The 13,666-nt window shown below is 51.3% G+C and overlaps 1 protein-coding gene across 2 annotated transcripts in view; it reads left to right on the forward strand.

The window, feature by feature from the left end:
- Positions 1 to 3,771: 3,771 nt before the first annotated feature.
- Positions 3,772 to 13,666, forward strand: part of DOK5 (docking protein 5) — a 123,122-nt gene continuing 113,227 nt past the window's right edge. Inside the window, exon 1 of one of the 2 annotated variants that reach the window (XM_036009978.1) lies at positions 3,772 to 4,143. In XM_036009978.1, coding sequence (XP_035865871.1) covers positions 4,078 to 4,143 — 66 coding nt within the window. In that variant the 5' untranslated portion in view covers positions 3,772 to 4,077. The remainder of the gene's footprint in view (positions 4,144 to 13,666) is intronic. The other variant, XM_028524166.2, reaches the window with a different exon arrangement.

A 13,666-nucleotide genomic window follows, 5' to 3' on the forward strand; every position in this document is an offset into this window, starting at 1 on the left:
CAGGGATGGCACAGGGATGGACATGTGATCTAGAAGACCCAATCAAACTCTCCCCTGGGATAAATAGATGGAAACCCTGAGATATGCAGCTGCCCCAAATCGAGTGGGGCCAAATAAACAAGACAAAAACCCAACAGGCTGTGTCACTGGGAAGCACGAAAGGTAGTTCTGGATTCGGGGATGGCTGTATCTCTAGCTCTGTCCCCAGGCCCACATTCTCCTTCCTCGGCTTTGTTCTCAGCCTGGCTCTCGTTTTGGAAACAAGGTGGCCAGGGGCGGCTGCGTATCTCAGTGTTTCCATCTATTTATCCCAGGGAAGAGTTCGATGGGGTCTTCTAGATCACATGTCCATCCCCGAGCAATCCCTGCATCCAAGGGTGGCAGGCGCTGATTGGCCGGACCTGATCAGGTGTCTAGCCCTGTGCTGGACAAGGTAATAAGGGCCCATCCACACTCACTCCACCAGAATCACTGGGAGTTAGAAGGGCAGTAAATCCCATATGGCAGAGCCTGGACCCGTTGGCTGAGGTCATTTTCTCCTCTGTTAGCCTACAGTTTTATGGGAGGATGACACAGAACATTTTGGAATTTTCTCAGGCGACCCGGGCCTTGCAGGCACGTCTGGATACAGTTTAGTTGAGAGGCTTGAGACTTTAAATCCCAGTTCCACCGTGCCTTCGACCAGACTCCTTTGGTCCAATGAACAGAACACTTCCGTCTGAGCTGGTTTAAGCAAAAGAGAATTTTTTTTTCTGGCACGTGCCATTCCGTAGTCTCAGAAGGACACTGGGGAGGTAGACAGTGCTCAGTGACCTGCCCAGTGCCCATTCTGTGTTGTCCTTTCTGTGTTGTCCATTGCCCATTCTGTGTTGTCCTTTCAGAGACAGAGCCATGCCAGCATGGGGACTGCCTTCCCCCTTCGCCCTTGAAGACAGGCGTGGCCACGGGACAAAATGGTAGTGGACTTCAAGAGGAAGAGGGGTCTGAAGCCACTGGGCGCCGTTGTCACCCGGACGCCCTTTCTCTCTGCGCTCCGCTCCCTCCCCCCCTCCTGGGGAGCGGCAGTGACTGGCCCCGCCAGCCTCAGGCTGAGCTGGCTCTCTCCCCGGGACAGTCTGCCTGCCGGGTTGTTTCATGAGGGAGAAATAAGCTCATGTCCCACTGAAGTCGTTGCACTCTGGGGTCCAGTGGTTATACATGCCTCACATGTGCTTCCATAACACAATAGATCCGTGGGGTGCAGAATAAGGGGGTTCAAATGGCGTCTTCAGGCTGTAGTTCGCTTCTCTTTATCTCCTGTCCCTGCTGCTCCGCGGTGGCCTCCACTGTCGCAGCTCCTGGGGTCCAGGGGAACTGCGTCTCAGCCATGCCCGGAGTGAATCGTTGCCTGAGAAACCAGCAAAGGTAATGCAGTGAAGTCTTCCTCATACAGGGTAGGTCCTGTGTCTGGACCAGACGGTACGTCGGGTGGGAGGAAGGTGACATGCTAGGCTGCCCCCCTGCCCTGGGAGCGAGGGTAACAGTGCAAGTGGTGACCACTGCTGAAGGGTGGGGGGTGCATGTGGGTGTTGAGAAAGCCAACAGGAATGGATGCAGACGTAAGTTCCAGGTTGTGAAGATTAAACGGAGACGGAAGTAAGGATGTTTGTGCTGTCTCAGGGTTCCGTTGTGACTGTGTGTCCGGTGGGCAGTGCATAGTTGCAGAGTCGTGTGCTGTGCAGCTCTGTGAATGACTCCTCTCCCCTCCAGCCCTGGCGTGTCCCGCATGCATTTTGAGAAAGCGTCGGTGGCTGTCCCCCCCCCCCCCCCGTACATTGCACGGCACAGTCTGTGCATTTTGCACACCTATCGGTGTGACCTCCCCCCCAAAACAAATAAACCCCACATACTGAATTCAGTTTAGCAATTGCAAAAGTCTCTTGTCCCTTCGCATCTAGTTTGATTCCAATTTCCTCGCTCCTAGCTTAATTATTTATGGATGTTGATTAAACTCAACATGAACTACCAAGGGCCAGATTTCACAGTCTCAGAGTTTGCCAGGAATTATCTGCGTCACCCCGCACCCTGCGCCTCAGGCTCCTCACGCCAAGCCCCCTCCCTGCGTGTCTGTGACGCTGGGGGTTTAGTCCACGAGTGATGGGTGCACGGCGGCCTCCCACGGACACATCTGCTTCATGGCAACCATGGACGGTATTTTTTTTTAAGTTCGAAGCCTTCAAAAAGAATTCTCTAAATGATTTTTCTCCTCACTCCATCCTCTCTGGGTGAGAGATTTAAACTTAAAACATCATGTCCATGGAACGCCAACCCCGATGGCTGAGCTGCTGGTGTACGATGCAGCCAGAAGAGTGTCCCCGACAGGGTGCTTGCTTTCTGCTCGTCCTGATTTAGTCTCGATTCCCCTGTGACACGCTCTTGGGTCTTTCTCTTCTTTAACTGATACCCACGAAACCCAAGGTGACTGACCCGCATGCGTGTTCCCGGTGAGAAAAGAGTCCCTCTTAGAGTGGAAAGGCCGGGCGAGGGTCAGCAGGGGAAACAGTCCACTAAATAAAGGAATTTTCATCTTAGTAGCTCCGGCCAAAGGTCACCCAGCCTTGGTTCGCTCACCTCCGGGTAACACGGACTGTCATATATTTCAGATGCTGTGTTTGCTTCTGTGGCCAGCGCCATGATTGGAAAGCACTTCCTCCAAAACCAGCCAGTAACCTCCGTCCCCGGTGCCACCACCTGCTTCTCCTAAGGGGTACGGGACCCTGTTTCCTCCTCTCTGTCCCAGCCCTGTGGGACTGGGGGAGAGCTCTTCCTTCTCCTGAGTTCCAGCGTCTGTGAAATACGAGTGAGGAGGGTATCTATCTCATTATTCCTTTAACAGAATTGGCACCCGGTCCAGCCCCCTTACCGGTTATCACCAACCCCAGGAAGGGAGTCCAGTCCGGTGAGGGCCAAGTCTGGTCCCCCTTTAATTTATTCTGCAGACTGTGCTCCATAACGGTTATGAGGATGAGCGCTATTGCCTGGCTCTGGGGGCATAAATGTGGACACGGTATTTACACTTGCGGGAGACCTACCTCAAAAGGCATGGGAGGGTTTGAAGGTGCCTGGTGCTAAGGGTTTAGGGAGCACCTGCTCTGGGCCAGCCTTTGGGGGCACACGTGAAACCCAGGCTTAGTGCCTGGGAACTCACGTTCCGGTGGGAAAGATAGGTTCAGACAATGAAAATGTGGCAAACGGTGTCACAGAGGATGGGGTGCAGGATGCAAGGAACCCCGAGGGAGCGTGCAGCTTAAGCCAAGGCAATATCCCTGCCCTCATAGGCCAAGGTCAAGGCAAGCCATGGCATTGCCACCTCCCCAGATAAACCCACCAGAGACGTAAAAATCCCACCACAGACGTAAAAATCAGCCCTGCTCAGGGAAGAGACGGGGCTGAAGGCAGAGGTGGGGTCGGCGGCGGCTGGGGAAAAAGTGAAATTTCCTCTCCTTCTAAAATAAGCCACCAGCGCGAGCAGAGAGGGAGCCTTCCAGCGGCGGGCTGTCTGGGAGGTGCAGGGGCGCCGGGGACGCGCGCTGGAGGTCCAATCGCTCGGGGAAGTGGGCCGGGCCAGGTGGGTGGGGGACCCTGGGAGAGCGCGTTCAAGTGGGTCGGCCGGTGGGTGGCCACTCCTAGTGCAGGGACCTGCACGGCTCCTCCTCTTCGACCCCCCTCCCTCCTCCTCCTCCTCCTCCTCCTCCTCCTCCTGGGCCTGGGAGGAGGCAGGGCTGGATCCCTGGGCAGCCGCCGCTCCTCCTCCTGGCAGGCTGGCTGATGAGTCAGCTGACGCCGGCGCTCCTGCCTCGCCTCGGCGCTGCGCTCTCCCTGCGCTCCCCCAAAGTGGCTGCACGCCGCCCACTTCCAGGGTTGGGGGACAGGCAAAGTGATGTGCGCCTCCTAAAGCCTCGCAGAGCCGCAGCGGAAGCAGCTACACCTCTTCAACTTTCTCCCCGCCCCCACGCCTCCTCTTGACCCTGCCCTCCACCCTCCCCGAAGCCCCTTAGGGTGCGTGCGCTCCGGTGAGGGGGTCACCGGCTGACCGGGATGGCTTCCAATTTTAATGACATAGTGAAGCAAGGGTACGTGAGGATCCGGAGCAGACGCCTGGGGGTGAGTACGAATCCTCTTCTTCTCTGTTCGCCGGCTCAATTGTCTTCCTCCTGAGCCAGCATCTCCGGAGGGAGGAGGAGGAGGAGGAGGAGGAGGAGGATCTCGGGCCGCGCGCTGGTGAATGGGAACGGCGAGGTGGCTCTCGCCGCCGCCGGAATCCACACCTCCGCGGGCTGCCCCTGGGAGGCCAGGTCTAGGTATGTCACGGGTCTATCTTTATCTCTCGGATGACTTGGCTTTCTCACGGTGGCCGCGTGTTTGGCTCCAGGAGCCGCCGGAGCCCATCGACTCGAAATAAATATTTCTCGGTAGCCATGGGAGTTAGAGCCGAGAACCCGGGCGGGCGCGGAGCCCTGCCGGATGCCCCCGGTGCCCGGCTTCCCGCTCGCGCCGCCAACTTAACTTTTCCAGGGGATGGGGCAGCTGGCCGAGAGAGAGGGCAGACACCCTCGGTGTGAACAAGGTCAGAGACCCTCTGCCCCCTGGGAGGCTTCTGCCCCCTGAAAGGTCTCTCCGGACTCCAGGTCCTGGGCGGTGACCCGTCTCTGCCCCAGGTACTGGGAGAGGCAGCGTGGGTAGCCCCTGGCAAGGCCAGCTGGGGGTAGATGCTCCAGTCTCAGTCCCACCCCCCCCCCCCCGTGTTTAGTCTGGGCGGTGGATTTCTGCTGCTGGAACACACGCTGGAACCCACTGAGAGATTGTTCAGGGAGGGACAGTCCCTGGCAGGGGCGAGTGGCTCTCTGAATACGTGCTAAAGGGAAGAATGAATGAGTCTGAGGGTATTGGGAGGGGACACATGATGGCACAGGGGTGGCTTTTGTCAAGGCTCCCCCCTTTCCCCCTTTCGTCGTCACCAATGGCATTTCTGACAGCTCCCACTCTGCTGTTCTCCGGGACTGAGGGACGGCGAAGGGATTCCTGAGGGAGGGGCAGGATCCTGGAATGATTTCTTAAAAAAAAAAAAAGAAAAAGAAAAGGCAAACTACCTCATTTCTCTCAGCGTTGTGTCCAGTGGTCTTGCTGTCTTTGTTTACTGCATGCGTTGGGCCAGAGGTGGGGGAGGAAAGTTACTTTAGTCATGTCTGAGATGACCGTGAACGTCAGTGGTGATGTGGAGTAGCCCCACCGCCGGGAGGGGGAGGGGGAGGGGGGAGGGGGGACGGGAGGGGAGGGGGATGGTGCCGTCTTTCTCTGCGGATCTGTCCTGGCACCTTTGTCTCATCTGGTCTTCAGACTTTCTTTGTGTGCCAGGTAATTGTACTGACAATTGAATAGAAATTTTACCGAGGTAAACAGCTAAGGAGGAACACCTGGTGATGAGAAACATCTGTAATTATTACAAACTCCTGCCTGGTTCCTTCTCTCTTTTTCTTTTCTTTTTCTTTTTTTCTTTTTCTTTTTTCTTTTCTTTTCTTCTCTTCTCTTTTCTTTTCTTTTCTTCTTTCTTTCTTTCTTTCTCCTGCCGGTTACCATATTTTAGCAACTATGTTCTCTGTTATTGTGACTGTATAATTACATAATTAGGAAGAATGTAGCAGAACTAATCCATCCCTATCAGCCCTGCCTGAGTTTCCTTGATTTCAGGTTTTGCTTTGCAAACGTTCTTATCACCAGGATCGACTATGCTTGGGGGACTGAAGTGCAAGACTGCCATGCAGAGGACGAGAATTAATAGGGCATTTATTTTGGATAATCTTGTGGGCAAGCCAGAGTGTTACAATAGTAAAGGCAGCATTAGAAAAAAAACCACCATTCTAATTTTAGACTTACTCCATCATGTCAATTGAGGAAATTGTGAAGAGGCATCCATTCTGTGTTAGGGAGCATTCCAATAGGGAGAGGACATGCATTATTAATGTACAAAATGTGAATTATTCATGAGGACCGGAGTTTATGCCAAATTGTGACACATGGTGATGTATTTGAAAGACGAGTTACCATAACTTTCTAGCTTATGGTAATTGAGATTATTTTTCCATACTACTACAGCTGACACAATATAGTCCTCCGTGTGTGCCAATGTTTATGGACAGATCTTTGAGGCAGAAGGGAAGGAAAGATAGTTTGCATGCATTTTATATTTTACTGTGGTTTGGACGCCAGCGAGCAGTACCCTTTCCCAGGATTTGTTTGTTCTGTCTCTGTTCACACTCAGACCGACTCTGGAATATCCACTGGGTGACGGTCACTGCTCGTGGAGACAAAAAGGTCAAAAATATAATCAAAGAAATCTGGTCTTCTCTGTTGACGTTGGTGTCAGCATCCGTTAATTTTTTAAAAGTGTTCTCACGATACGGTTTGTGTACGTACACCGAGGAGGCCGATTGTACCGTTGGCAGAAAACAGTACAAACTGGAGTTCTGAGTGGGTACTGCCAGTGAAGGGAAAACTGCTTCAGGGTGGGTGCAGGGACCCTCTGTCCACAGTGAGGCGTGGGAATGGCGTTCCTCCAGGCTGCAGGTGGCCTGGGACAGCGCGCCACAGGTGTGCGTCTCAGAGAGAGGCCGGGCACGGTGCCTGGCGCCAGGTAAGTGCTCACTGAACTGGGCATTGAATTACAGAGCAAATGGGTGACTTTGCAATTCATAAGCCTCTTCAGGAACTAATATGACATAATGGTGTTATTAATGGAATCCAGACAAGTGTCTGTGCCTTGGAACCCTGTTTGGGAGGGTTTATAATTAAACAAGAAAACAGCATTTTGTGGCAAGCAGCTGTTGTGCTGAGAAACGCTCCCTCGGATTTGGACGAAGAGAAGAGTATGCATCCTGTTGCTATGACTCGTTAGCTCTATGACCCTTGACCTTCCTCGGCCTCAGTTTTCAAATCTGTACAATGAACACGAGCTGTGTTGGGAGCGTTAAACCAGATAATACCGGTGAAAACACAGTGAAAGCATACACAGCATTGATTCCGACTGTGTCATTTCTTTAGTGTAATCAGGGAGGGGTTGGAACCAGTGGAAGGACAGAGGCATTATTGATTCCTTTATTTTTATATTTTGAAGTGTTTACTGTTTATGCAGCTGGAGACACTCTCATCGGATGCAGCGTTTATAAATCGTACACATTTAAGTGATTTTGTTGTACCGAGAGAGGAAACATTCAAAGACCGTCCGCATTCAGTTCGGCCGGGGGGGGGGGGGGGGGGCGAGTGCTCGCCATTAGGTGAGCTCCTGAACAGTTTTCGTGATTAAGCCATCAAGTGCGTATTGTTTTTTTTCTTCAAACACATAAGAGCTTAATGACATGCAACTCCTGTAACTCAGAAGTCTCAGTATCGTCACGTCTTCATTCTCCAGCTTACTCCTCACCGGTTCGTGGAAGCCTCAGGCTGTGCCCCTGTACAGGGTTCGCTCAGCGATGTCCATGTTACTATTGGGGGGGGGGGGGGGACGGGGGGGGGGAAGGGGAGCAGCTGTCTACAATTACTTGGCTAACCCACAAACGGACCTAAAAATGTACCCCAAGACGGTGGAGAGCCAGGCAGTTTGCACACCGATAACCCGACCGGGCTCGTGGCTTAGATGGCACATGTTAACTCTCCTCACTTGGCTTCTCCCTTTGCGACAGAGAGAACGTCCCAAGCAGTCATTGCTATGGCTAGTCCACAGTCCGAACCTCAGAGCTGAAACTCAGGCTTTTTATCTGCGTGCAGTCCCTCCCCCCGACGGCTGGCCTGCGAGTGACGTGTCTGTGCCCTGGTCTACCAAGGACCGGTCTCCCGTCTGGCCCATTGCCCCCTGGGTGCCTGACCAGTGCCTCACACTTTAGGCTTTCTCGCCCTTGATTGTTTGTCCAGCATCCACCGGAGTCTGCATCTCAGCCACTAGAGGTCCCACCGTTGTAGTTGCCCTGATAAAAATCATGCCAGCCAGCCAGCCAGCCAGCCAGCCAGCCAAACTCCCTGCCATTTCTCTCTCCTCCCCCATTCCCCCACTCCCAAACCGTCCAGCAGGAGATTTTGTGGGTTTTGTCTCTGAAATACAGGCAGAATCTGACTCCCTCTCCTACATTCCCTGTTAGCGCCCTGGACCAAGCGCCGTCACCCTCTCTGTGATAGGGCAATGACCCCCCGACCTGGCTCCCCGGCTGCTCACACCACGCGTGTCTTCCCGTGCAGTTCCGAGTAAGAGATTTACAGGGGACCCCGAGGTCCTGTGCTAACTGGGGTCCTTTGCTACTGCCGTTCCTTGGGCTTGGAATGGTGACCCCCCCCCGCTGTCTCTTCCTCCTGGCTCCCTCCCTCACCTCCTTCAGACTCTCCTCGCGTGCCACCTTCTCAGTGACACCCCCCAGACACCCTATTTTTACTTCCCCCCTCCCCTTCTATCCCTTTCTTTTTTCTCTCGCTAGACTTACCACCCCCTGCATATCTGTATGCTTTATTGGTTGATTGTCTGTGTCCCCCAAATAGCCTGTGAGGCTCCGAGAAGGCTGGGAATTCTGGAATTCTCTAGCTCTGATTTATATTAGAGCTGAACCCTCAAGCACGGAGCGGGCGCATGGCGAAGGAATGCACGAAACCATCACCACGGACTAGTTTCAAAGCGTGTTCTCTGATATGAGACTGTGTTCAAGTCCCAATTTGGCAACCGGTCATGTGACTTTCGATGAGTTGTTTAACATATGTGTAAGCCTCCGTGTTCGGTAACAGTAGGGAGGCTCAGAATGCCCACCTCATAGATAATGTTTGTAGAAGGGCTTACCACCGCGCCGGATACGGCGGAAACCCAGTTCATGTTTGTCGCTGCTCTCACTAGTAACCGCCCGCGCGCCACGGAGGAGGAGGGCGCATGGGCGGTGACTGTTTCCGCTGCTCCTCCTGCGCTAGCGCTCCTCCTTCCCATCCTCGAGGAACGTGCTGGGAGAGCAAACTTACTACACACGACATAATTACAGGACGAGCGCAGATACGGCTTGGCACGGATGCTAGATGCAGGGTATTTGCCGTGGGAAGATCTCTCCTGATCCCTGTAGACACACGGCGGAGGCAGCAAGACCAGGAAACAATCATCTCCATTGGCTTTGCTCTGTGTGAGCTCGTCCCACTAGGAGGTTATTTCTGTTCATTTGCCCAGGGGTGGGGGGGGGGGGGGGGGAGGGAGGCGGCTCTTTCTGGGTGGCGGAGGACAGGCTTGAAGAATCAGTCAGTAAATGGCCAGGTATTAGGAAGATGCATTTTCTTACCCTTCGCTTCTCTGTTTCACCTGCCAAAGAGGGTTTACGATTTCATTTAGGGTTTGGGGGTTGAGAGGCGATCAGGAGTCTGCATTTTTTAGGATGCCACGAGAAAGGTACAGTCATCACATCACAGGAAATCATGGAAATAGAATAATGTTATTGTATACATACTATCAGTACGTAAGTATATGTACACACTCATGCACACACACACAACCGTTCAGTAAGCTATATCAACTGTGGTTTTTCTTCCTTAAGAGAAAGAGACTTTGGGGGTAACTTCGCCACTCATGAAATTCACGGTCCAATAGACCGAGCAGAGAGGCCTAAACCAAGACCATGCAGTATTTCGGCCCAATTTGGATCTGCTTCCCCGGTTTCCTCGTGAGAAGTGCTTTCTAGCTGGTAGTTCAGCCATCTTCATTCAGCGGTCCGTGCGGATGGCATGATTAATTATGCATAAAGCCGGCCTTTAATCATCATCCCCGAAACCCGATTTAAGCAAAGAATGGCCCATGGAGAGACTGTATGTATAGACATAAACCAAATTACTGATGTGACAATTTTCCCCACAACGGCCGATGTGTTTTTCTTTGTTGTATTCATTAGACGACTAGAAATGTTTATCTTCAAGCCGTTTGGCAATTTTTTTTTGTTGGGGAGTCATTATCTTTGGTATTTAAAGAATTTAGTTCTCATTTGGGATATATTTGCCTTCATTTTAAGCACTCATCAAATATGTACTGAGTGCCTGCTAGTGCGAAGCTTGTGCTAAATCGCCCTGAATAAGACAGGAATGGTCAACATCCTTAAGGAATTAACAGTCTGGTTTGGGGCTTATTAACTCGAGACGAATATATTTGCTACGATTTAGGGTGAACTAGTCTTAGCGATAGGTCCCATTGTCACATGAAATGTATCTGCAGCCCCCCCCGCCCCCCCGCCCCGTTCTGTGTTGGCGGAATGAGGAAAGGCAAATTTGATTTTCCTCTTACTCGAGGACGCTGATTCCAGGCGGGTGGGAGTAAACCTCAGGAGATTCTAAGCCAGGAAGAGCTTCTTGTGCCTCCCCCTCTACCAGCCCCCATTTCTGAGAATTTCAAAATGAAATTGTGAGTTTAGAAGCGCCACAGACACAGGCGAATGTTGAATTTAAAATAGCTTCTCTCTGCAGTGCTGACGGCTAGATTTTGGATGAGTATCCAGACGCTGAATTTTGCAGAGCAGGTTGGGGACCGATTTTCCTTTCACTAGTGTTCTCGGCCTCTGTGCGTGCCCTGGATCCCAGAGAACATCACGGCGAGCTGTGAGTTTTATGCTCTGGAGTGGAGTCCTTTCAGTGGACTCCGGGGAGAGGACGCAGGTGATTTTCCTCAGGCGACACTGCATAGTTTTTATCAGCTTCTTACAGGGATCTGGGCTTCCCTGCCGAGGCCCTCTTATGGCCCACGCTCTACATCGGCCACAAGGCTAGGGACCGCTGTCTTGTTTTTCAAAATTGGGTTTAAACCAACGTTAGATAATCATGCAGCTGTAAGAAGTAATACAAAGAGATACTGCATGTCCTTTACCCAGGGTCCTGCAGTGGGGACATCTTTCCTACCTACATAGCACGTTGTCCCAGCCAGGAGGCTGACCACGCTCCAGGCAGGGTGGACACAGAACACCCCCTCGCCACCGTGTCCTTCCTCGTGCCGTCTTAGAGCTGCGCCTCCTGCCTCCCCTCCCGCAGCCCTAAATCCCCGACGACCAGTGCGCTGCTTTCTATTCCCACAATCCTGTCATTTCAAGAATATCGTGTAAATAGAACCATGCAGGATGTCACCTTTGGGGCTTGGGGTTTTGTCCCCTGCTCTGGAACGGCCATGGTTCCAGCAGTCCATTCCTTTTTCATTGCTACATAGTATTCCACGGTGTGGGCATACCATGGTTTGTGGAGCCATTCATCTGTTGGAAGACACCTGGGGTGGCTTCCAGTTTGGGGTTCTTCTGAGTAAAGCTGATATGAACCTTGTGTACAGGTGCCTATGTGACTGTGACTGTTCACGACTCGGTAGGGGGCCACCTGCAAGGAGGTGACAGGCTGGGGTCTGACCTCGGAGTCAGCAGAGCAGCGTGCTGTCCCCCGCCGGCAGAGCCACAGGGCTAGGCACTGCTGTCAACCTCGGAAAGGTGCAGTCAGGTTGGGGGAAGTCCTTCAGACTGTGCTTGAGCGGTTGCCCTTACGGCAGTCCTTTTGGTGACCTTTGCTCATGATAATAGTACAAAACACGCCCCCGGGCGGAGACCTAAAGTACTAATGAGACGTGCGTAGGGGCCCTACTACACTTGTGCCCGCTGGTGCCAGCCCGCCCCCCCCCCCCCCCGGGAGGGACCTGGACCGTGAACCCCGGGGAACAGGACTCACCCAGCACCCTGTAAGCGCAGCCCCCGCAAAGGCTCAGGAGCCGACGCTCATTGGCTGCACCGTCCCTCAATGATCGAGCTGTGATCTCTGCCCGCCAAAGCTTTAGAATCCTTTTCTATTCCAACTCTGGTCTCCTCCGTGATTTCTCTCTGTGGTCTCAACAAGACCTTCCCTTTGGTCAGTAAGACCTCTGGGTAAATGCCCAGGAGAGCAGTTGGTGGATTATATTGGTAGTTGCTTGTTTGTTTGTTTTTTTAAGAAAGCACCACGCTGTTTTCCACAGTGGAAACGGTTTATCGCATTCACACCTGCAGCGTGTGAGTGGTCCGGTTTCTCTGCATCCTCGCCAGAATCTGACGTCACCAGTTTTTGGTGCTGTCACTGTTTTTTCTTGTAGACATCCCGATGTGTGTGTGTTGGTACCTCCTTGTGGGGTCATCTGCACGCCCCTCGTGGTCAATGACCTTGAGCATCTTTCACGGGCTTATCTGCCGCCCGTATTTACATTTTGGTCAAATGCCTATTCATGTTTTCTGCCCATTTTTCTATTGGATTGCTTGTTTTTTAACTGTTGAAATTTGAGAGTTTTTAAAAAAACATATATTCTGCATATTAATCTTTTTCAGACATATGGGTCCTAAGAAAAAATATCCCATGTATTGGATACCATCCTCTTAAGGGACCTCCATCCAATATCACGATAGGTGTTTATGTTACTTCCCAGCCCCCAAGTTCCAAACTTATCTCAAATTTGCCTAAACCTTTATGTTATCTTCCCTTCCTTCATATATACAATGAATGAATACTTCAGTGGTTAATAGAAAGAGAAATTAGCCTGTCTTATGAAGGAACTCACTGAGATAAATTCAAACACTGCTTTCCACTCACAGCTTTTACTTAACATAAGTTTCACTGTTTAGGAAAGCAATTAAATTCTTAAAATGCATTTAATTATCTTAATGCCTCACATTAACTCAATACAAGAAATTTATGTAGAGCACCTTTAAGAAATCATATCTCGTGACTCCCCTAGCAAAGCTGACTCTTCGTGTGAACAGTTTCTTCCGGTCACCAGGTTTTCTTATCCGCCAACATGCAGATATTTTGGCTCATTTGCAAAAGAACCACATTTGAGCCTGGGTTATAATTCACCGACAGTGGTCCCAAATCAAGATGTTCTGAACCTGGTCTGGTCTGTAACATTGTAATTCAGATGCAAAGTGTGGTGTGAAGTGAGATGGGAAAAGCACGTTTCTCTGGAGACCTTGCCGCCGGGAGGTCTTCACCCTCTGACTCCCTCTTCTCTGTGGTTTTCTCCCGGCTGCTGGTTTCCTTTTGTATCCAGATTTGAGCTTTTTACTTCTGGCTTCAAAACTGACCTTTCCTAAGGTCTTCTCCTTACACCCCTCTGGATACCATTCTAATATCACAGTATATGTGAGGACCTTTTACATTAATTTTCTTTATTTTTGTGCCAGATATTTTTCTTCCCAGTCTTTTTTTGTTTTGTGTGGTTATGTTTTCTCCCACCGGGATGCTAAGTTCTATGAGACCGAAGACCGTGGCTAGCTTGTTCACTGTTGGGTCCCAGCTTTTAGCTCATAGCTACAGTGCTCAGTATTTGCTGGGTGAATGAATGAATGCTTGTACTCAGGTCAGAATAACGGAAGGGGATAGTCCCATGCGAGAAGACAAATAGAAAACTGTGCTTACGTCCCACTGATTTTGTTGTCGATTCTATTTCCGAGTGGTAGAATGTTCTAGAGTTTCTCCTTGGTATGTAACCTGCAGATTCAGTGTCAGGGAATACAACAAATAATGCTGGAGGTTTTGAGTGACCTCCTTAAAATTAAATTTTATTTGATGCCCTTGGGAATAGGTAATATGTACACGGTACAAAATTTGAAGGTTCACGGTTTATACATCAAACGGT

This window comes from Phyllostomus discolor, chromosome 9, assembly GCF_004126475.2.
Source record: "Phyllostomus discolor isolate MPI-MPIP mPhyDis1 chromosome 9, mPhyDis1.pri.v3, whole genome shotgun sequence".
Lineage (NCBI taxonomy): Eukaryota > Metazoa > Chordata > Mammalia > Chiroptera > Phyllostomidae > Phyllostomus > Phyllostomus discolor.